Source organism: Empidonax traillii, unplaced genomic scaffold, assembly GCF_003031625.1.
Source record: "Empidonax traillii isolate 1590-97213 ecotype Southwest subspecies unplaced genomic scaffold, ASM303162v1 scaffold114:size1751661, whole genome shotgun sequence".
NCBI classification, from domain to species: domain Eukaryota; kingdom Metazoa; phylum Chordata; class Aves; order Passeriformes; family Tyrannidae; genus Empidonax; species Empidonax traillii.
Genome location: NW_020955307.1, coordinates 1317345 through 1341859, shown reverse-complemented (window position 1 = coordinate 1341859; position 24515 = coordinate 1317345). Strand labels below are relative to the sequence as shown.

General features: G+C 38.0%; 1 protein-coding gene across 4 annotated transcripts; it reads left to right on the top strand.

Moving 5' to 3' along the window:
* KYAT3 (kynurenine aminotransferase 3) lies at positions 1 to 22049 on the top strand. 4 transcript variants are annotated; one of them, XM_027882911.1, is made up of 14 exons: positions 1 to 43; positions 4308 to 4408; positions 5951 to 6009; positions 7164 to 7308; positions 10356 to 10505; positions 11483 to 11569; positions 12975 to 13097; positions 13188 to 13308; positions 17242 to 17318; positions 17747 to 17836; positions 18452 to 18638; positions 19651 to 19724; positions 20156 to 20242; positions 21725 to 22049. In XM_027882911.1, the coding sequence occupies exons 2-14, from the start codon at positions 4310 to 4312 to the stop codon at positions 21785 to 21787; spliced, it is 1362 nt and encodes a 453-aa protein (XP_027738712.1). In that variant the 5' UTR covers positions 1 to 43; positions 4308 to 4309; the 3' UTR covers positions 21788 to 22049. The 4 variants fall into 4 exon arrangements, with proteins under 4 accessions (XP_027738712.1, XP_027738715.1, XP_027738711.1 ...); XM_027882910.1 differs by lacking the exon at positions 1 to 43 and adding an exon at positions 226 to 324; XM_027882913.1 differs by lacking the exon at positions 1 to 43 and adding an exon at positions 1744 to 1766.
* Positions 22050 to 24515: the final 2466 nt, after the last annotated feature.

The window sequence follows — 24515 nt, the reverse complement described above, 5'->3', positions numbered from 1 at the left end:
CGCCGGGAGCGCTGTCGGCGGGCGGCGCGGCGGTGTCGGGGCGGTGAGTGAGCTGTGGCGGCGCCGGCCGGGACGGAAGCGCTGCCTCGGGGCCTGTCCCTGCCTCGGGGCCTGTCCCTGCCTCGGGGCCTGTCCCTGCCTCGGGCCCGCGGGGGAGGCGCCCCGGGCGGACGGGCATGGCCCGCTCCCAGCCGGGCCGCGGTCGCTGCTCCGCAGAGCGCCCGGTGCCGGGCCCGGGGAACACCCAGTTACCGCGGGGCCTGCCGGTGGGGGCCGGGGGTCCTGGTGCCCGGCAGGTTCTGGCCTCTCCACTCTGTGCTGCAGGTTGGGAGCACGCGTGGGTGGGAGCCTAAGTGCAGTGTAGAATGGCTAAATGGTAACGCTGCTCTGCGAGGCGGGGGGAAAAGCAAGAAAAAACCCTCCACAATCTCATCCCTCTCAATCTGTACGGTAACATTTATTTCTCTGCAAGCAGTTTTCTCCTTTCCTTGTAGATTATGTGAGAAGAAAGGACAAAATGTTGGCTACTACAACGAATCCTTCACACAGGGCAGGTTTTAAGTTCAGTAATTTGAAGTTCCTGAGAACAGTGATTTTGGCAACAGTTCTGTTGGCTTGATAACTTTTTATTACCTGTAGATAGTAAGGGAAAAAAGTTCTGGAGAGGCCTTCCCTGGCAGGGGGGCACCTTTTCTGTCTCTAAAGCTTTCATCCTCTAGATAGTAAAAAAAGACAGTCCTTCAAAGTCTTGATAGCCTTCGGCTGAGATGTAACATTTTCCAGGTTTGCATATCCCACAAATATTTAGCACAACACAAATATAATGGGGATTATATTTACATTATGACATTATTGTGGTGGCTGACAGGCTTTCAGTGTTTCTAGTAGTGTTTGTCACTGAGACTGCACAGTAAAATTAGACTATTTGTTACCTGAAAAAACGCATGAGTTTAAGGGGTTTGACCAGAAGTCATTCAAGCTCTATGATGTGGTTTTTATAGACATGGTATAATTGAAGCTCAAAACCAGCAGAATTTGCCCTTTAGTTTCAGATGAGAAAAATTGAATAATTACAAAATTAAAACTTTTCATAAAATGTTCTGGTGGTTCAGTAGCATCTGAGGTCAGGTACTGTTATGACCTGGAGGTTGGGCAGCTGTGAAGGGAGCACAAGAGCCTACAACTCAGAGGTTATATCTGTGCTGGAGCAGTTATAAAGCACAGCATGAGCTAAATGATTGTTAGTACACAGATGCATTCATATACTTCCCATGACAAAGTCTAACTGTAACTTCCAGTCTAGTTCAAATCACCAAACCTGAGTTTAAACCAGATTAGCAACCAGAATATGTCTTCTTCCCAGTCCTACTAAAAAACATTTACTGCACTGACACTTCTGATAGCCTTCCTTGTTTCTCACTCCCCTAAAAATATAGAAAGCTGCAAGAGCAGTAATTTGTTATCCTTTCTACCCTAACGTGTTAATTTTCCTGTTTTCTCTATGGGTATGTAAGCCTAAATTCCAGGTATGCTGACTTAGAGCATGAATACTTCAGAGCACTGAAAATAGGAATGGGAAGAAAAGTATTCCTTACTGTTAATTTCTGAGTTTAACAGATACAGGTCTTGGCCAGAATACTGGTGTCTGACTCCAAGATTGAAAAAAGAAACATTAATAGGATTAAGAAAGGAAAATACCTTTTCATTCTGCCACAAAGATCAGTGCATTTTCTGTGTTGGAAGAACCTTATCAATTTTGAAGAGAGTTGAAACAGGGTTTGCATAACTTCTGTAGCTGCCTGACACTGTGTAACTTTCCTGAGCTGCAACAAACATTGCATCTTGATGAGAAAAACTTATCTTAGGACATTATAAACCATCTCATTTATGTGTATTACACATATTGGTTGTTGCCAAAACACATATAGCAGTAATATTTAAGAGTACGCTCATCCTGAAAGTACCGGTAAATAATTCTTTTGAGCCTGTGATAGGTTTTAATATGTCATATACAATTATAGTGGGAATGTGTGTGTTTAGGGGCAAAAAGAATAGGCCTTTCTTTCTTTCTNTGAGATCAATATGGGAGAGTATCTGGTTATATTAAGGAGGCCTTTCCCTCCACTTCCTAAAGTAGCTTAAGTGGAAGTATTCAGTTGCAGATGAAGGAAGAGGTATTTTTAGAAATAAAAAGTCATAAAAGTATTTTAGATGAGGCTTTTTCATTTAATGCCAGTAGTTGTCTCTGAGTGCTCTTGAATCTGAACAAATGCTGTTCAGCATTCCCTGGAAAAGTGTCACAAAGATTAAAAAGCAGTGGGAGAAATGTTACATGCTAGTGCCTTTTCTTACTGAGACTGCTCAGCAAAGTATTGTTTCCACTATGTTTCTCATAAAATTTTCACAGTTCTTACATTTCTGTGGTGTTAAAGGTGGATATATTTTTTCCCTTCAGGTATTTTAAGTACTTGCAGCGATTGGGCACGCCAGAGTGATACAGGTCTGCTGCAGCTCATGCAATCTTGTGGTTTTGCATGATTGCCTCGTGTTGAATAATGGTTCACAAATACCACACTGCCTTTCAGTGCAGCCTGGCACTAATGCTGGAAATATTTACAGCTGTTAATAATTTTTCTAACAAAACTTGCAAGTTAGTTTTGCATGTGAGGCTTGCAAGTTTTTTATTTAATTTTTCTATTTTTCAATATGAAATGAAACAGGCAAAGATATGCATGTTTGTCCCTCAGTGCTAACTAACTACTGCAAGCATTTGCAGCTGAAAGAGTAATGCTGCCTGTGGTCTCACCCTGGGGAATAGCACGATTATCACGGTCATGTTTTAAGTTAGTATCAGTATGTTACACAAGTAGTTTTGGTAAGGTTACACAATGAGAGGAATAGAGACCTTCACAATATTTTTGATTTCACAAGATTCACAAAGATTTGATTTCACAAAGATTATGGTGAATATGCTAAGTGGTGTTATTAGAAGTAACTTAAAATGGGTTTACAGGTCTTTTTAAAGCAGATATATTTCTTCTTTGTCTTTCAGAATATTTGCAGACTAGTGTCAAAGATTTAGTTGCTGTTTGATTTTGCTAGTCTTCAGGCCTGCAGCAGAGTTTCTTCTTGTAAAGGAACTTCAGTTGATTACTTGCAGATTGCTAAACGCAATGGGATTACATAGGTATTTTGAAGGCCTGATTGGGTTAGCTACAACTCAGTACTGTGTGAGAAAGACCCTAATTTCAGAATTGAGACTGAGTTAGAAGCACTGGAACAAGAAAAAGACAAAATCAGCATACTTTTAAAACTTAAATCATTCCATGAGGCATCCTTAAAAGAGAGTGTTGGTTGGCCTTTTCTATTTGTAAGTGTAAATAACACTTTTTTTAGTTCTCTTCCTCTTTTCAGGTAGGAAAGTCTGGGCAGAGGGGGAGTTATCGTATGATGAGTAAACTATGGAAAACAAAGTTAATAATTATACTGCTGTGGGTACTGTGTTTCTAACATAGCTCTGTGGGTTACATGCTTCTCTCTAACATATTCCAGTCATTTTGACAATGTCAGCCAATATATATATATTTAAAAATACATTCTGGAAGTAGTTGCTTGAATTACCAGCTCTTTCTTCTTTTTTCTTTATAATTACTGATTAACAGGTCATATTTTCTCTGGTCAGTGAATGATCTGTCACTCCACACAGAACTGCTTTTCAAGCTCTCTCTTTTCTGCCATGGAAAATATTTGATGTTTGCCAAGTTACTGTGGCAGAACTCGGTATAGCTACATAAAGTGTGTAGGCCTGCATCTCTAGTGTCACTGCTGATCTTAATGATCATGGTTTCAGCATACCTGATTTGAAACACCTGGAAATGGAGACCAGTTTTAAAGATGTGTAACTTCTCAGAAATTAGGCCCTTTTTCTATTCTGTCTATATTGGCAACTGTAATAGCAATTTTTATTACACAAACAGATTTTCACAACAATTCTAACAGAGACTTTGAAGCTTGAACTGCATTTAGTCTTAACTATTATTCAAAGAAAAGAAGATGAGTGCTGTCAAATAAAGGAAACCTTTCTTTGAGATGACATTCAGAAACATTTTGCAGCCCTGTCAGTTAGAAAGTTTCATTCTCTGTGGTTACAACTGTGGCAAGGTAATAATTTACTGGAGTTTACTTAATTGAAACAAAATCGCTGGAGGGAAGCGGAGGGGCTTTTATCTTTTAAAATTGCCTAGTGGTGTGTAGAAGCTCATTCCTAGAATCTGTAAGGTTTTTCAGGTCACTTATTTATTATGCAGAGATGTTTTTTGCTTCACGAAGCTTCTGTTGCCGTGGCATTAGAACATGCCAGCTACGAACAGATTTGCTTTCCAGATCCATCAAACATTCAGCCTCTGCAGTAAGTATTCCTTCAGCTTCATAGAGAAAACTATTTCATGCAGTACTTTAGAGATGCACTAATTTTGTGTTATGTAAAAAACAAGCATGTAAAAAAAGATGTGTATGTGACTGAGTCTAAGTAGTACCAGTGTTATTTGTATTTTTGAAGTACAGCCAAACATTAGTCATATTTAACAAAACATTCATGTAAAATTGGGTCAATCTTCTAAACCATATGTGTGTTTTTAAATACATACAGTACAGATTACCTAGTCAGAATTGTCTCTTAACTCCCTTTCGTTCTGTGTTAAGAAGTATGACTTCACCTGTCTAGTTCTCTTTACAATTCTCTTCATGAGGACAAATAAAAGGTGTCCTGTGTTGGATTCCTCTGATGTTCATGTCGTATTGATGAGGTCAGAATCAGATCTGTAGAGAAGACATGAACAGAAAAGTATCTGTGTAGTTTTATAGCTTCCCATTCTTCAAATGACAATGTATATGGTACATTCATTACTATAAACAGCTTGAGTACAAAAGTGTACCTGCTGCATAATGTTTCCACTGTGAGTCATTTCCATTGATTCAAAGTTGAAACTTGGAATATAATGGTAATGCTGACATTTTCTTCTCAGAGTACAGTGGCTAGAATATGGTTTTTGAATCTTTCAGACAGTAACAATAGCTGGTATTGGTTAAAGTCACTAAAACTCTATAGTTTGACTCAAAGAAACAGGAGTGTCTGGGGTACTGAGGGACTATGTAATTCCTATGCAATTTTTTCCCCGTATCAAGCAGGTTTACAAAAATAGATATGAGCTTGCACTTTTTTGTTTGCCCGTAGAAATAAATCTGGTTTTCTTTTTCTTAAATTTCTTTTCTCTTTTTACCTTAAAAATATCACAACTATCAGTAGGTTTTTCTCTGCCTCTACACAGAGTAGTCATTGAAAGTCTATTCTACAGGAGTTTTTCAAATACCTTAATTTAAGGTCTGAATATACAGCAAAAACATGTTCTGTTGTGGGTTTTTAGTGCTGTATGTAGATACTTTAAAGTTTCAAAAATCTGAATGAAAATAGGAAATGTCTTGGCTCCTTTCCTCTTAACCATCAATTTATCAAAAAAAAATCACATTGCAAATGCTTACTTTCCAAACTGGACTGAGCAGGAATTGGGCTAGAAATAGCAGTCTTTAAGTTTTTAGCACATCATGGAAAAGAAAAATAAAGTATATACGGTATTTTTTCTTTTTAGGACATCTATTAAAGCTCATGAGCTAAATTATGCCCCTCTTCCATCCTTGCCAAAAGTTTAGTGGCTTTAGATAACGATGAATGAGAACTTAAGACATTTTTGTGTGTTTTTTTGTTAGTCTGAATTCAAGTTATTATGGAAGCTTTAGTGAAAGAACATGTCTATGATTTTGTGTAACTGCTGAATTCAGCTGGCAGTGGTATATCTGAGAGGGCATGAAGGAGGGTTTGTCATGCAGAATCCAACAATATCTTACTTTGTCTTTCTTAACAAAACCCTTCTGTCTGTACATTTTGATCTTGCAGACAATGGCCTTCAGACACAAAAACACAAGGCGAATTGAAGGCCTTGATAGCAATGTGTGGTAAGTAAAAGGAAAATATCTGCAAATTTCAGAAACTGTCTTTGGCTGATGTATTTCCTTTCCAAATTGATAATAAGGTACATGGCAGTTGCTATCTCTGCTGGAATAAATGTGGTACCTATTTAGAAGCAGTGAATGAAATTCAGTTTAAGGTGTGATTAATTGTTACTTTTGAGCTTTAAATATTAGGCTTAGACTTCTCTTCACCTAGTGAACCACACGAGACAAGTATAACTCTTGGGCATGGTAGTTTAGCTGACTTTCAAATTTAATTGTTAATTCTTTTGAGTAATGTATTTCCATTATACTTGATTTATGTTTACCAAGTATGTCAGATTTCTTTCTAAAGCCTTTATACTTGTCTTTATATTTTAGTTCATTATTTTTAATACTTGTGTTTCTAGGTATGAAATTGGTCTTAAAGCAATATTGCCATCACTAATAAATATGGAATTTCTTAGGTGATGAAAAAACTATTATGGGCTTACATTAGTAGTATGTATATATGTATATGTGCACATACACACAAAGTGTCATGATCATTCAGCCTCAAGCTAATTTTTAGCAATGTGTTTTCATTTTTGACAGAACTGTAATGCTATGTGGAGGGCTTTTAGTTTAGTTTTGTTTTCTTTTAGATCTTGTTAACATTTTGGTAGGGAGGAAAGAGTAAAATGTAAAGCTGACATGTGAAGGGAGGAAGGAAAAATTGTTCAAGAATCCTAACATTCATATCTATCAGGCTACTAGGAACAGTTAAAGAGCAGTCTAAACCAGTCTGTTGCCTAAAATTAAAAAAAAAAAAAAATAAATTATAGCACTCAGAGGTGACTGGGTAGTTTAAATGACACCTTCACTTGACAGAGTTTAGCCTTGAAATCACTGAATGCATTTGCACATCTGAGCACAGTTCTGCTGGCAGAAAAGTTATTCTGTGGATGGAGAAAGGCAAACATTTTCTTGGGTGCCCTGTGACCCCTGTGGTTACTTACCATTGTCCCAGCCCTCAGTTCTCCATGTGAACACTCTACTTTAAACCCATTGCCACTGCTGTGAATTTGTCCAAGTGAAATGCTTTTTTTTGCCCTTTAATCTTAACAAATGAAAAGATAATTTTATTTGTTGTGTTAACTTTAAGATGTTTTTCGCTTTAGGGTTGAATTTACAAAAGTGGCAGCAGATCCCTCTATTGTTAATCTTGGTCAAGGCCTTCCTGATATATCTCCTCCCAGCTATGTTAAAGAAGAGCTGGCAAAGGCAGCAGCAGTTGACAGATTGAACCAGTACACACGAGGCTTTGTAAGTATTGTGGAACTTAAGAACCCAAGTTCAGTGGAGAATGTGCCACAGAGGAAAAAAAATTACTTTAAGTTGATTTTTGTCTGTAGATCACACTGTTATGTCCCAAATTAAGTTGATCCTGTAGCCTTATCTGTTACTAATGAACTTCCTCTGGGTAGGCTCCTTCAAGGCAAATCCCTCAGCTGGAACAAAATGGTAGAGCACGTCTGGGACAGATAGTCTCTGAAGAGTGAATTCACAGTTTAAAGAGTGTAGATTATACATTTACCTCTGTGTGAACATAAATCAGACTGTATAATGATTGAATGAGAAACTACCACTTGAGACAGAGCCTCTACGATGAAGAAAAGGTTCACCCATAGCATTTAGTAGATTTCATTAGAGACTACGAAGGGATGAAAAGAATAAGTTTTTGCCCTCTGGAAGATAGTCACGACCCATTCTGGAGGTTGGCTTGTAGAGTTTGTCTTTTGCTGGGTGTGAGTGTATGGCATTTATCATTGTCCAGGGCAGGATATTCCAGTGACTATTACTGTTTACTATGACCACTTCCTTGTTTGGTTTGCCTATCTTTAATTTTGTGGTAAAGGTAGACCATATTGCCCAATTGAGAATCATGTATCAGGATTGCTACAAGATCCTAAGGCATCTGTCTAATATTTCTCTAGATGACCCTGTTATGGAACAGTGATATAAAAGCATTCACACAATTTCTAGCCTATCAGTATAGACTGATAGGCTAGAAATTGTGTTGGTAGTCATGGCATCACTGAGTACGTATTCCAAGATAATTTTTTGACTATTCTCTAAGAAGCTGAGGGGGAGCAGCAGTGGCCAGCAGTTCCCTGAAGGACAAGCTATCACAGAGAGCAGGGCAGAGGTCTCACCAGCCAGGGCCCAGTCCCGCAGTACCTGAGAAAGGCAGGCCCAGGGATGGTGGCTGAGGTCAGCCCAGGTCACCAGGCAAGCTTGTGGTGGTGAGGTGGACCTGAGAGCAAGCCAGGAATTCAATCCACAGATCAGGCCCAGCAATGTTAACCATGGATAGACATAACCCAGTGATCATTGGGCAGGTCCAGGGTGACACAGCAGCTCAAGCCACAGAATCAGTCGAGGCCAAGTTCAGCAGGGTCTATGGCCAAGCACAGTGTAGCTGCATCTGAATGGCAACACAGCAACTACTGCACAGCAGTTAAATAGAGCCCCTGGACCTGGGGCACTCCTCTGGGTAGAGCCCCCAAGTGAGGCTGGTCAGAGCCACTAAGTCTTATTAGGGCACTGCAGCCCTGGCAAGAACAGAAGGGAAAAAATTCTCCAGTGACTGTAATCTCATTCCACCCCTCTTTGGGTCATTTTGTGTAATCACCATTAGCTATGTATAAAGTTTCTGCAAGAACAACATACACATATATATTTATATGCATACACACACATAATAAAAAAAATATCTCTAAATAGGCTTTAAGGTAAAAAGCCATTATTTTGTGTCAGATACACAACACAGATGTCTGGAATTAAGTGAACTTCTGGGCTAAGCATTATGTTACCATGAAGTATGTTCATCACTCACAGTAAGGTACCTGAAAAGTCTTTGCTCACCAGGCAGACGAGGTTTTGGAGGAGCCGTGGCACAGGGGAAAAGGTTATAGAGAGCAGGGCCTGCAATCTTGTCCAGCTGATGTACTGTAGCACACTTTACCAGCTAATAAGAAGAGAATTAACTCTATCCCAGCTGAAACCAGGCCAAGTCTGCCTTCTGACAAAGATTCACAAGCTGATTCTCTAAAACTATTTGCAAATCAAACATAAATATAATTTCCTAATGCATGTGATTATTCATTATTTACTTTTATCACTTCGTTATTTATATCCAAATGGTTTGATAATTCCCAGGATAATTATGAATGTTGGAAAATATATTATCCTGTAAATAGTAATTAAAGAGGAATTTTTACCAATATTCTTATCTTCAGCCTTTGTACTTCCTCTGCAAACTTATGCACTTCTGAGGTTTTTGAGGACAAGTGTTTGTGGCAGAGGTGAGAGGGATGAGAATGAATGATCTCCATCCATCTGATAACTGAGCTCTCACTGACTGTAGGGTTGGGGCCTAATGTGACTCGGGTGCTGTAGCATTCCTGTCTTGCCATGACAGGGCAAGAAATGGCTGTCACTTGAATCAGCAATGACTTGTAAGCCTAATTTATGGTAATGTTTTTGTTTACAGAAGGGTTAATGTTTACAGAAGATTTAATGCCTTGTCTATAGAGGTATAATGTTCAGTATTTTAGAGGATTTTTGTTACATAGTTGCATTTTCTCAAGGAACTGTTTTCTATTTCTATCAAGTATCCCAAAAGAAAAAATATTTTTACAGCAGGAATTCTGCAGTTTTCCTGAGTAAACTAAGTTGTGCCTTCTTATTTCCATGTTGTATATGATCTTTGTTGCATGTCTATTTTCTTGTTCTTTGCACATTTTGAGAAGAGTGTGTGAACTGCCGTGTCCCTGGAGGGGACACAAATGGTGAATAGTGCTCTGAGATTTGGGATGTGACTATATGAATCATCATTCTTATTACAAGTGCTGCTTATTAGCAGTATATAAACAGAATAAAAATATTTCCCTTGCACCAAATACTTCTTAGTTGAAAGATAAGGAAGAAAACAGAGGGAGCTGAAAGAGACTCAAAAGGAGGTGAGGGTGAATTGATGGCAGAGTATTCCCTTCTCTCCTCCTGTCTCTTCTCCTAGCTCTGGTATAGGCTAACTGGAGCTACTCTGAGTTGTGATAATAAGATAGAAATTAAAAAGCACCAGGTAGAAAAAGAATTTCCTAGTAGATACAAATAAATTGAAACTACTCTTTCCTAATGTGCAAAAAGTTTAAAACATGCTAGCTGTTAACAGCCATTAACACTGAGGGCTCATGTCATATTTTTCTATTTCAAAATGTACTATTTTGATATATGTGGGAAACCCCCAAACACAGGCTTTGTACATTGTTGGAACACACCAATCAGTTACATTTGTTTGCTTTGAACAGGGACATCCATCGCTGGTGAAAGCCTTGTCCCAGGTATATGAGAGAGTTTGTGGAAGAAAGATTGATCCTCTCACAGATATCCTGGTGACCGTGGGAGCTTATGGCTCTCTCTTTAGTACAATACAGGCATTAATTGAAGAGGGAGATGAGGTAAGTTTTCATTGGAAATATTCACGTACACTTTCAGAAATGAGAATTTTCCTGTTTTCTTATTTGTCCACTTTTAAATGTAAGTTAATGTTGGGGCTTCTTTCTATCTCCATTAGTTTGATTTGTTGCAATTGTGCATCTGACTTATGGTTTCAGAAGCTGTGATTAGGAGCCTATCTTTTGATGTCTACCTATCATTCACCAACTTACAAACACCTTTCTTTCATACTTATGGTACCTGTAGCAGTTTCTTTATCACCGTTCCTGTTAGGTGACACAGTACACACTGATTTCTTAGTTGAGAAAGCATATGAGCTGTTGTCTGCAACAGAGGACTAAGGGTGGTGCAAAGAACTGTTGATGTTTGAATAAACTTTTTGTACCACATTCTGGTTTGGACCATTGCATGGTAGCAGCATAGGTAGCAGAAAAGCAGAAAGTCCTTCAAAGAAAGGATTGTTAGTTTACTGTACTAGCTGTGATGAGTCATCCCTTCATCATGACTGATGTCTGCCTTTTTGACACAGTACTAGAAGACATTTTACGGGAATATTTCTATGTATAGTAGACAAAACCTTTTTGTGTTGTCACGCATTTTGCTTTCAGTGTTTGTTTTGCTTGTATATTGTATTCTCATCTGTATCTTCCTCTTCTTTTGCTCTGATAGTAGTTTCTCTTGTTTGTGATAGTTCTGTTAGCCTTTGCTTTTGGTGAGTTTTTTGTTTGATTTGTTTTCCTATTCTCTAATCTCTAAGCAGTTTTTCTTGAATTTGTCCTCTTTTTCCATCTCAAAATTTTCTTTTGATAAAATCGGAGCTGTTCTTCTGAGATTTCTAGATACCTGGAAATCTTGGCATTTTGTGGACAGAATTAGGGCAGCTGTTCTGTGGTTCAACAGTTTGCTGTTGCCATCTCCCGTTTTTGCATCTTTGCCTTGGTAAATTCTCTGTTTCTGATACTGACTGTTGTCATTTCAGGTAATAATAATAGAGCCATTTTATGACTGTTATGAGCCAATGGTAAGGATGGCGGGTGCAAAGCCTGTTTTTATCCCACTGAGATGTGTGAGTAGCTTTTTAAAAATTGTTTATCATATGAAGTTTTTCATCTGTACTCAATATAGTTTGATGAACGCCTTCTATGTGATGCTTTTCTGTTTAGTTTTTCGTAACATCCAATTACATAAAAATGTAATGGATTGCTATAGTGTAAGTCTGAGACAATGATAATCCAAAGCAGATAGAATATTTTATTAGTGTTGGAGAAGGTGCAATAATGTTTCTCATTTGCTTTAGTTTGTGCATTCTGAAAGCTGATTAAAATTGCTTTTTTCCGTTTTCAGTGCAAAGAGTGGAAGGGGGATCTCATACCAGTGCCATTTCTGTATCTGTTAGTTTTCAAAAGATTTGGTTTCTGATCCCTTCAGCAACTCCTACAATGATAGAATACAGTTTCTTTTCCAAAATCTGCTTGCTAAATAAGGACTGATCGTGCAGTAGACATATTTGCTATACATACAAGAATTACTGTTTGGTTTATTGTTAAAAAGGACTAATTTTGCTACAGGTTAATTGTCAAATTGGTACTGCTGGCATTATGGTGGCAGCTTGCAAGGGTTGTTCTGGATGCAAAGTGTTAATCCTGTTACCATTGCCTTGTGCAGCTGGCAACTTTGTGTGGAAAGGGCCTGAGGGGCTGTTTAGGCAGGACTATTAAATGAACTCCTTGAAATCAGAACACAGAGGGACAGAACCTCCACAGCTGCAGTGGGAGTAGGTGAGACTGTTCCTCTGGATGCCCTTCTTCTAGAGATGTCTCGAATGACAGGGTTCCTCCAGGTATTTTCTGTTTTACTCCCTGTTTTTGGTCTGACTCTCTCCCAGTCATGTAGGTGTCAGAAAGTTAGTGCGGCCATGCTCCATGTTCTCTATAACAACTGACCCAAACTTCTGTTATCCATGTGTAACACCATAGGGACATTTGTATTGTGTAGTGTATAAATCCAGAGCCTCAGTGGTGCAGATTTTTAACTCTTTTTAACTCTTCATATGTTCAAAGAGGAGGAAAAGACCTTGAGTCCCTTCAGTGGTGACGCTCCCAGTCAAGCATGCACACACGTGCTCTAGAATTTGGCAAGGCTGTAAACGCTCCTGCCATGTGACTGGGCTTTCTGCATTACACACTGTAATGATCAGCATGAGTACAACAACATCCTGGAAACCAATTCCTGCAGAGGCGTTAAGACAGACATTGGCCAGGAGAGGACAGCCGCTGTCACAATGATTTACCTTGCTCTTAGGCCTCCCTGCCTGTTCCTGGAACCGCTGCCTTCACCCAGGAGCACAGAACAGAGTGGATAGGTTGTCAAGTATGGTTATGAAAGTGCCTGAGGGTGATAAGTTAGGCATCCCTCTTTAGGCTGTTGTATTCAAGTAATGTATAAATTTATTGTTTGCTTTGTTTTTTTAGAAAAATAATGGAAACTCTGCATCTAGTGCTGACTGGGTCTTGGATCCTGCTGAACTTGCAAATAAATTTAATTCCAAAACAAAAGCAATTATTCTGAATACCCCACACAACCCTATAGGCAAGGTAAGAGTCCTGCTTTAACACTGCTGTAATTTCAAAGAATGCTTTAAATACTATAATTAATGCATTGTCCCCTACTTTTTTGTATCCCAGGTGTTTACCCAAGAGGAGCTCCAAGTAATAGCTGATCTCTGCATTAAACATGATACCCTGTGCATCAGCGATGAGGTTTATGAATGGCTGGTGTATAAAGGGAATAAGCACATTAAAATAGGTACTGATTTTTTGTAGTATCTTAGAATTGGTTGTGGAATGATGCTGTAAACTTGCCTCTCAGAGATAATGCTTGCTGGAAGGAGCTCAAACTTCAAGCTTTGACTATTTTGGAACATTTAGAGTTTAAGGAGGAGAGCCCCTCCCTTTTCTGAAAAAGTATTTTAAAGAATAATTCCCAAATAGAATTTCCAAAGCTCTAAAGTGACTTTGGAGCACATATGCATAGAAACCAGTGGGACTGATGCTCTTAAGTCAGTTATGATCACATGAATATCCCATCCTTGTTCATTGTGGGCCGTGACAAGTATAGCTTCTGTTACTGCATGTGTATTGGACTGTGCTTTGCTAAAGAACTAAAGGAAGGAACAGGGATTAGAACTTCCTTCTCAAAGTATGGTAGAGAAAATCAGTGAGGGAAATGGATAATGAGGTACACAATAATTTTTACTCCACTAATTATAAAAGTTAAAAAGACGTATAAAGGTCAGCACAGAGACAGTGCATGAGCAGTGTCCCTCCGAAGTATAGAGACAGTGTTAAATAATGGACTGGATTCAATGAACTAAGTCACTGCAGGTGCACTGTGAAAGCATGTTAAAGTTTTCAGGCAGTGTTGCTAGAGAGATGAAGTGCTATTGCAAGAATACACCATGTTTGTTTTTCTGGTTTAATGTCCCTGTCCCTCTTGTTTTACTTCTTGATCTTGGTTTTACTGAAGCTGATGGAATTGCTCTCACTGTCTCAGAAAATTTAACCTAGTGCAGGGTACTGAACTCCTTCCTCAGGTCCATAATGCTACAGCTAAGCATTTATGTAAGAGTTTCTAGTGTGGTGGTCTTAGTTTGGCTCTCCTGATGCATTTGAGCTGGCTGAAGTCCAAAGCTTCTTATCTGTACAGATGTTTTGTTTTTGACGGTAGCATCTTGCATGAACTGTCTGTTAAGAGAGTTACTGTTGTAATGAAGGCACATTTCAGTCATGTGCAGTAGGGGCATCTAGTTGAGAATAAACAATGAAATCAAGACATATAAATATAAATTAGACAAGAAAAAGCTTAGCTTTCTTCCTGGCTTTGCCACTGATTGAATGCTGAATAACTTTGCTTCTATGTTTCAATTCCATATTTGTAGAGAGGCAATAAAAACCCCTTCAATTAACGGGGGCTAAATCCTTGTTAAACCTGAATCTTACAAATAATAAAGAGGAAATTGTATATAAATGACCTTGCAATACTTATTAACTCAGCCTTACAGTTGCTGACAGTACATTGATTGTATTGGCCATGCATAGGCTATGAGTCTGTTTTGAGAGTGACCTAATTCCATGGCTGTTGTGGCTGCCTTAGCAGTGATACCTTCTCAAAAACATGGAAAGACATGGAAAAAGTGGAACATTTTGGGTACATTCACGTGATAGTAATCTGAGTCACTGCACCCTATCAAGTTAACACAGTAACTGATCTTGGGTCCCAATTGCAAAGTAAAATCACTTAAATTAAGCTTTCTTCGTGGGCTTAGCAGGTATTTAAAGCAAATAGCCATCCTCAGAACCAAAATCTCTGTGGGTGGTGTAAGGTAATCCATTTTGCTTTGCAAAAGCAGCAGGTCCAAACACTCATGTTGTCAGTCACACTTTGTCTTAGTGGACAGGTGACAAATTCTTAAGAGGCAGTAACTCCATTGTCATTGGCATCAATATTGTCATCTAATGCTTCAAACCAAGACATGTTCCAGTTGAACAAAAGGCATTCTGTAGATCAGCATAAAATATAAAAGTACTGTGTAATGAAAATGCAAGTCAAAGCCTGGGAAGTTGGTCAGCTAAGTTTTGATGCATATTCTCTAACAGATCCCATGATATCATCTTCAACTTTAGTGTTAAAAGTAGTATAAAACTTTCAGGGTAACTGTAAACAATAACATTATTTCAGTAAAACAAATAAGATCTGCTCTTTTTTAACTTGATTAGCTTTCTTATTTCTTTTAAGTCTACACAAAATAATACAATAAAAATGAGTGTGTTATTTCACTGTTCATAAACTCCCGTATTTCCATATTAACCTCTACATATTCCATTCAGTGCAGTGACACTTTTTTTGTGGGAGATACAAAATGGATATTGCATCAATTTACATGTTCTAATGGTGGTTCCTTAATACAATTTAACAGGGGTTGCTAGCCACAGATCATAAAATTAATACAGTCTTTGTGCTGTCACTGAAGCAGTTTTCTGTAGCACAGAGCACTTCATCATGTTTCTCATCATCTGACTCTGAATAATGATTAGGGTTGCACTGGCAGATTTAGAGATTGCATCTCATAACTGAGGATTCTGAACCAGCCTCTGAACAAGCTGAGTGCCATCCCAGGTAACAGGCTTATTATATGTGTTAGTTTTGTACTTTATTAGTTTTTAAATTGTAGTCAGACTTGGTTGTAGTGGATATGATGTCCTGTATAGTTACCACATGGCATAGAGAAATTCCCCTCTCTATTTAAAACTTGTAAAAGCTCCTTTTCCTGTGCCCTTGTGTTGCTGCTGTTGTTTGAAATGCTGTTACATTCTGTCTCCAAGGCTGAATATCTATGACTGTGTGGTAAAACAGTATCACTAGAGGCCATTGGTTTTGAAAGCCAATTATTTTTGTGGCCTGTGAGAGCTAGTTTGGGTGCCTTTAGGAAGTGATCTGTGCTCTTGGTCGAGCTAGCTAGAAGATGCATCTGTTCAAATTGCCTTTTTGTTCTCAGGGTCACAGAGCAGTTAAATCAATATGGGTGGGCTAATAGGGATATCAGGTTTTTTCATGCTGTTTGGTTTTTCTTTTTGGCAAGGTTGCTCAAAATATTTCAATACGTGTTTTCCTATAACTGCAAAGACTTATACCATGTCTAATGCAAATAACTGCTGCAAAAACTTCTGTGTGAAATACAGTGATTTAATTTGGAAAATTTCATTCCTTGGTCCTCCGGGATAGGGGATTTAACAATTGGCAGATTCACTGGTAGTGGTTCTAGTATACAAATGAGGTGAAGATGGATGTTGGTGACCACTGCAATTGCAACCTTGTCTAACACAAAGTCCAACTTCGTGTCTCAGATTTAAGTGTGTCTTGATTTATCTGTTTCTGTTGCAAATTAATTAAATTAAAGAGTCCAAATAGAGCTTCCCGGAGGCATTATACAGAACAAAAATGGCAAATTATAGGAAGAGGCCTTCACTCTGTCATCTCCTTGGAAAGGAAACAAAGGATTTTGGTCTCCTATCAGGTACAACTGCAGAGACAGAGACAGGCCTCCATGACTCCCTTAACCCTTGCAGACATTTTTAGCTAACTGCTGCTGTCAGTCAGTTCAAAGCCTGTTCAAATTACATAACACAGCATAGTTTATTTACTCACTCTGCTGGTTTTCTGATGTTCTGCTGTTTGGTTCTGGGTTAGAAGTCTTAGTAGTTATTTTCTTTTTCTGATGTCTAAGACAGCCAGTGACACTGAACTGGACAAATCTATTAAAGTGGGTCGCAGTGCCCAAGTTAATGTTGTGTATGTAATGTTGTGCTATTGTCAGGCATCAGAAATAATGCTCTCCTCAGGTGAATGGGTAGCCACTTCTTAGGTCATATCTTTCTTATGGATAATTATGCATTTTTGCTGAGGAGAACTAACATGTAGTTTTAAAACCGTGCCTCTTATTTTCTGCCTCTTTTATCTCCTCCCATTAATCCTTACCTCCTTTTCATGCTAGAAAGCATTGGCCCATATATCCTTTCTCATTTGGTACAATTGCTGCAATTTTAGAATATTCTCATTGCTTGTTTAAGATGCTGCAATGATGAATGAACATAGAGCTCTGAGCTAGGGGCAGTACAGTCCTTCAGACTACATGGGATGTGTGAGTTCACCTGTACCCAATTAATTTTGTTTTATATACAGCTACGTTGCCAGGGATGTGGGAAAGAACAGTAACTATAGGAAGTGCTGGAAAAACATACAGTGTAACTGGCTGGAAGGTAAGAAGGCTCAGTATAAAAGACTTCGGTTGTATAAATAACAGAATGCATTTATTACACTAAAAAACCTCTGTTTCTATGACTTTTGTTTTGGAAGCTTCTGGTAAATCTCCATGTCTCAAAAACGGGAGAGTATCATTCAGTTGGAGCAATTACACCCATATTCTAATTATTTTCTTGTCTCTCAATTGATAAGCTCTTATGAGGAGAAAACCCCTTAAAACCCCACTACGATATTTGTTCAGAAGCAGTCAAGATTCTTGGATTCTTGGATATTATGATATTTCAGTTTCCCAGTTTTGTGGTAATATGGTGTGTTTTCAAATGGCTCATATTTCTGTAAAATATTTTGCTTAAAATGAAAAACTTGAGACACTGGCTAATTTTCATTATTTGTTAATTTGATTATGCTTGCTTTCTTCCCTTAGCTTGGTTGGTCCATTGGCCCCGAAAACCTGATTAAGCATTTGCAAGTTGTTCACCAAAATACACTGTACACTTGCCCAACTCCATTACAGGTATGTATTGATGGGGCAGAGCAGGTTGCTTTCTGGTGTAGGAAAGCTGTTGGCCTCACTATAGTAAAGCAGTAATCACAACGATGAGTCTTTAATTGTCAAAATATATATTCAGGAATGTAAGAAGAGGAAATAAATTTGATCGGCTCACCAGAGATTTGAAAAAGAAGCAGTCTTGCAGTTTCTTTCTTTTTTCACCTGCAAACTACTCCTTGCATAAAACTGACAATCTTAGTGGTTTCCTAACAAATACAAATAAAAATTGTTACAAGGTCTTATTTTACTGAGCATTATCTCTGTCTACTAGTTTCTGCTATTTCATGGTGCATTATTATCAGTAATTTAAATGTAGCTTCAATTCAGATGGTAAACCCTTGTGTCAAAGACTGTGACTTCCATACATGATTAGTGCCTAGCAAAAGATTGGATGCTTTGGGTGTTGCCACAGCACAAAGTAACAAGCAAATTACAGACTTGGATGTAGCTTGTGTAATTTGTGTGCTGATTTGCTTGATGAGGGCCAGGATTGAATAAAAATCCATGTGATTTCAGTAGGAAGTGAGTGTGAGTTTACTGAGTGTTCATGAGTACTTTGAACATTGATTATGTTTCCAGGAGGCTTTGGCACAGGCATTTTGGATAGACTATAAGCGCATGGATGACCCAGACTGCTATTTTTACTCCCTGTCTCGAGAGCTGGAAAGCAAACGGGATCGGATGGCTCGGCTACTTAAAGAAGCTGGACTAAAGCCTGTCATTCCAGATGGAGGATACTTCATGATTGTTGATGTTTCCACATTAAGTTAGTAAAAAGTTTATTAAAAAGGGTGTGGAAAGTAACTATAGTTACTCTGAAAATGCAACTTTTATTTTAAACTGTATTCTCATTTCATGTTTGCATAATGTTGTCAGAAGTACTCGCTGGGACTGAAATTTTCTGTTTGACCTTAGCGTGTGAGGTAGATTTTATGAGCTTCAGCAAAGCCTTTATGATCCTAACTATTGTTGGTGTTTTGCAAAACTTTGCCAAGTTTTTAGAGAGGATAAAGGAGGTGGATGAACATTTCTATTTTCAAAAGGAATGCGATTATGAATATGTTTGACAGCCAAGCACCTGGCTTAGTATCCTCAGTTCATACCATTTGTACTTTCCTCTTTCTGGTCTTTTTTTGTTTGTTTCTTTGTTTTTCTTAATCTGAAGTCATACCCTGAAGGCTCTTTGAGACATTCTGATTTCTAAAGTGTAAAAGGCTACCAAAATTTATAAAACCTTTTGGAAATTCAGGTTGTGGTAACTTTGAGGAAGAATTCCCACAGGGGAACATTTTCTAATTCTACATTTTTCCCTAACTGGTCTTAATGGCACTTTTTATTCAGAGAGGGATGTTTAAACACAGCTGGACCTCGCAGCTTTACCATGTGCCAGAAAGTTTTAGGTACTCAAGTTTCACAGATGAGAAAACTGCAGTTGTAGGGATTATTGCAGTCCATGCAATAAATGCACCCTTCAGTACCCTTCACAGCCCTGACCCCTCAATAACCCAGGCTTCAAGACTTCTTGGAGTCCTGCAAGACTTGCTTCCAAGCTACATGTCTGAATTTGCTTTGGATGGAAAGAAAGGGCTCAGGTCAGAATGGAAAGGTTCAATCTGTTGGTCCATTTTAATTGTTATAATTTGAAAATTATATACGAAAATGAAAGCATATATCTTTATTCTTAAGTATTAACTATAATAAAATGCTGTTAATGAATGCTTTCAAAGTGGCGTCTAGGAAATCTTACAACATATTTGTTTCAAATTAATTTTTTTTAGGTGTGGATCTCTCTGATGTAGACGAGAAACAACCTTATGATTATAAATTTGTCAGATGGATGATAGCATCTAAGGTAAGATGTCTGAGTCATATTCTGGTTTTAGAATTGCTTTTCTATTGAAAGCAAGAGCAGTGCAACTTAGTCATTAATTAATGTAGTAGAGATGTTCCATTTGAAATATTATTTGGCGTTGCTGATAGTTATGTGACTAAAATATTGCTAAATATTCTGAAAAGGTAGCCTGTAGGTCTGTGTTACACCCCAGCACTTTTCTTTTGGCATGCTTAAATGTTTGTTGAATAAAAGTACCTTTGAAATGTTTTCCTTAGAAAAGTAATTTGAATTTAGAAAAGCCTACCTTGTGCATAGGACACCAAACCTTGTCTTTCCATCACATGTTGGGAGGGAGAGTTCTAGAAATGCAATAGTAAAATCATCATGTTTAAAACAAATTTTTTACGCACATATAAATAAGCAAATGCTATTTCTGTTTTGTGTTTCAGAAGCTGTCAGCAATTCCTCTTTCAGCATTCTGTGGTCCTGAAACGAAGAAACAGTTTGAAAAATATATACGCTTTTGCTTCATTAAGGTAAATTTATGTCCTGAAAATCAATGCAGCGCAGAAATCTGCAAAAGACTGGCTGTTACATTTTTCCCAGGATCTCTTGAGTTGAATGTTTTTAGGAACAGAAAGTTAGCTTGGTATAAAATTCAGCACAAAGTACCTTCAACTATTGTCTTTTTGCTGAGGGACTTTACACCATGAATGTGGGTGGCATGGCTAAGAAGGGCAACTGGCAGAAAGCAACTGGATAGATAATCATTTTTTTATCTTACTGTATTGATTTTAAAAAACATTCTTGACCAGTGGTGACAGTGAAAATTTATGAGACAGGTAAGCTATCAACATGATTTCTATAATCCAGAGCAGAGAATAATTGTACAGCAGAGTGGTGTGCCTCCTGCCCATGCAGTGTCCAACAGAAGAACAGTAAAGAGGTCACCTTCAAGTTTAGTTCACTTGCTTGAAAATACACAAGCTCCAAATTACAAAAGAAAACATGTTTTTTTATTAATTATTTTTGGCTGATTCTTATATGGTTTTATTATTTATTAATATTTATTTTATTTATTTAATTGTTATTATTTATTACTTCTTATTATTTATTGTATGGCTGATTTTTGCCATTTTGTGAACACCTCCTTTACACATTTTCTTTGCCCTGTTGAGTCTGTTCTTGAAAAGATTGAAAGACTTTGGGGACAGGTAGGTAAGCTTTGATAAATCCAAAGCCCTAAGATGTTTCCCAGTTCTGTAGCAGTCAGCATAATGGAACATGTGCCAATCCAACTGTTCCGTGTAAAGATCAGAGCTCTGGCCTGAACCAGTAATGAAGGGGAGTTTCCCCTTGTGTTGCTGAGTTCTTTTGATGAGGTGTAAAGTCTTTGGTATAAACTCAGCCACTAACAACCAGGATGAAACTTGCTGCTTGTAAATGTGGCTTGTCTGCCATGAGCAGCACTAATCATTTTGGATTAATCATGTTGGACAACCTGTATGACTCACCAGGTTGTAGCCAAACTACACAGCTGGCCAATGGATGAATTACCCATATTTGGGGGATTATGTTTAAGTGGTTCACAGCATAATATGGTTGCATGCAGATTAAAAAATCCCAACTATACACATAGGGATTAGGAAGATATAGGAACAAGGAAGGTACAGAGACAAGCTAGCATGTCTCCAAAACAGAGCTGCCAAGTTACATCACTACATTAATGCCAGGCATTTATATCAGTGTTGCTTTCATTAAATGTGGTAGTATGAATGCTGAGAAAATGTGTTATCTTTTAAATATAGATAATAAATATTTTCAAGGAATCAGCATTGAATTCCTTGTTCAGTCCAGATTTGTAGCTAATAACTGTTAGAGAAAAACTGGCTGACATGATATTTACAGGATAGGAGTGAAACTGCCAAATACTGATTTGGGATGATATAATCATGACTGCCTCTCTCTTCAAGAACTCCATACTTGCAGTAATAGTGCAACTGTTCCTTGTTTTGCAGAAAGACAGCACACTAGATGCAGCTGAAGTGATTCTGAAGAACTGGAATAAGCAGACAGGCTGATTTTTCCTATTAACTCTTTCATATGGTACAATTATCTAATAGTAGGGGAATTTTATTGGAAATTTAAGAACAAATTACTTAACACAGTACAGAATTAATATGACGTTGGAAATAACTTTTTGCTGCCACCTGCTGAGGAATTAAAACAATGATTTACCTAAAATGTGTGTAATGCAACTCAGAGGTTATTTTCAGTCTTTTCAAAGTAATTTACTTTTTTCAAAAAAAAAAAGAAAAAAAAAAGGATTCACTTCTTTTAATGTAGAACTCAGTGTAAAATAAATAGATAATATAGATATTTTAAAGCTTACAAGAAAAAGTAGGAGGTGTTTTTTATGAGATAGCATAAGAACTAAAGAGAGAGACTTAGAAACATCATGGTTTGTGAAACCAAATAACCTGCAGAAGAGGAAGATTAAGACATGCCTCATATTAGATAATTGCAGTGACTTTCCACATACCTGCCTACCTAACTACCTTGTCTGTGCACAAATTGCATCAGTTTAAATAAAATGAAAAGTGCTAAGTTGCATAATTACTATTTTATTTCCCACAATAGTCATGTGTGGTGTTCTGAAAGTATTCAGCCCTCAATAAAATTGTAAGAGTGGCATCTAGAGTAGGAATTCTATTTACTTATGTCTACCTATGTATTTATTACATGGATGAATCTACAAAGCAAAATACAGAAGACTTGGCTTTAGAGGCTCCTTCACAATCAGATGTTCAGTGACATAATCAATCCTGTCATTCATTTTCCTACCATTTCACAACATAGGTAATTTCACACCAAACTTACTTCAAACTCTTTAGATCTAGGGGGACCATGGGTGTGGGCTTAATGCTGTGCTGTGGAGCTCAACTGGCTTTTTTCAAGCACAGTAGATAGAGAAGTGTCTCAAAAGAGATCAAAATGGAGAATTCCTTTCTAGTTGCCTCCTTTTTCAGTTCTTTCTGCAATCTTTTAATCTGTAGGTGGGTTTCCCACTAGCAGAAGCAATTGAGGTAGGTAACCTCTTAAAACTGAGTGCTTTGTTCTCTGTGTTCTTTCTATGTTCTTCTTACAGCTGTCCTGGTTTCAGCTGGGATAGAATTAATTTTCTTCTCAGGACCTGGTAAAGTGCCATGTTTTGGATTCAGTATGAGAATACTGTTGATAACAACTGATGATTTGGTTGTTGCTAAATTGTGTTTATCCTATATCAAGCACTTTTTTGTGTCTCCTGCTTTGCCAGCGAGGAGGTACAAAAGAAAAAAAACACCCGGGAGGGAGCACAGCTGGGACATAACTGGCCAAAGGAATATTCCACACCACAGAATGTCATGCCCAGTATATAAACTAGAGAGTTACTGGAAGGGGAGGCCAATCAGGATTTGGGGACGGGGTCTGGCATCAGTCAGTGTATGGTGAGCAACTGTATTGTGCATCACTTGTTCTTCTTTTTTTTATCCTTTCTTTTATCGTGAATATTATTTACTATTATTGTTCTTTTTTACTTTGTTTCAGTTATTATCTCAGCCTACAGGTTTTACTTTTGATTCTCCTCCCCATTCTACTGGTTGGGGTGGGTGAGCGAGTGCCTGCGTGGTGCTTAGTTGCCAGCTGGGTTTAAACCCTGACAGGCCTTATGGTGCAAAGCGTGATTAAGTTCAGTAACTGGTTTTGCAAATATTTTACTCATTCCGTGATTGCACAGCTGGAATCTTAACCCAATTCCATCACACTGTGACCATGGCTGGAACCTAAAAAAAAAGATATAGAAACTGGACTTGGAGAGCAGCTGCTAGGTTTTGTCGTTAATACTTCTTGGTCCTGGGCTTTTGGGAGTCCAGTAGCTGGGACTTCCATAGTTGTAGCTGTCTTGCATTGCCATTCTCCAAATCTCACCAGAAGATGGTTGGCTGGTGTTTTTAAGGTGGTATGTAGTCTTTGTGTAGAAAAATTGATTCAGCAATTAAAATGACTCAACTGTAATTTCAGCATGAATTTAATTTGGAAATTCCTACATTAAATTTGAGGAGAAACTAATTTTTTAGGCACTAAATTTCTGTGAGATCCACACTGTATTTTACAAGGAGTTTAAAATCTGTTTATGTAAGTTGCAGTAGGGAGCTGTACTGTAGCAGGAACTAAGAGATTACAATTGAACTGCGTGATAAATCAACAAACCATTACAAAGGACCTTTAGACATACAAGTAAGAACCAGTGGTTTGTTTTCATTAATGGACTGTTCATTGTGTTTGCAAAGGCATTTGAATATCCTATTGCATTATTGTTGAAATGATTGTGGTAATATTAGCAATGTAAGAATTGCAGATTAATTACACATTTTTATTACTGACAGTAGCCAGCATGAGATACTTGGCATGAAATTTTAAGAAACTGCAGAATGACCAATTAAATAAGTTTTAAAATAGGATTATTATTGGAACTACAGTGATGGGAAAGAACAGATACAGCTGGGGACAGCAAGGTAAACTTTGTGTAAGCTACTGAAATGGTCTGTTGTTGACAGAGATTGTTAATAGTAGTATTTCCATCTGCCACATCAACCACTTTTTGTCTTCTGCTTTTGGATGAAGTGCTTGGAAAGTTGCTGCAGATAGAGAATAAAGAATTGATGATATGTGGTGAAAATTAGGTTAATCCTAGTTAATAAGCATAGAGTCAGGAGGATTGATGGCCAGCAGAGGTTCTTTTTTTGTAGAATGGAATATAGGAGAAGT

What these genes read in the sequence shown, in the direction of transcription:
- KYAT3 (XM_027882911.1), top strand. Translation starts at nt 4,310, where the DNA reads ATGTTTTTTGCTTCACGAAGCTTCTGTTGCCGTGGCATTAGAACATGC. An exon ending in GAATAAGCACATTAAAATAG is followed by an intron (nt 13,309 to 17,241) that starts GTACTGATTTTT and finishes TTTTATATACAG; the next exon opens with CTACGTTGCCAGGGATGTGG. An exon ending in ACAGTGTAACTGGCTGGAAG is followed by an intron (nt 17,319 to 17,746) that starts GTAAGAAGGCTC and finishes TTCTTCCCTTAG; the next exon opens with CTTGGTTGGTCCATTGGCCC.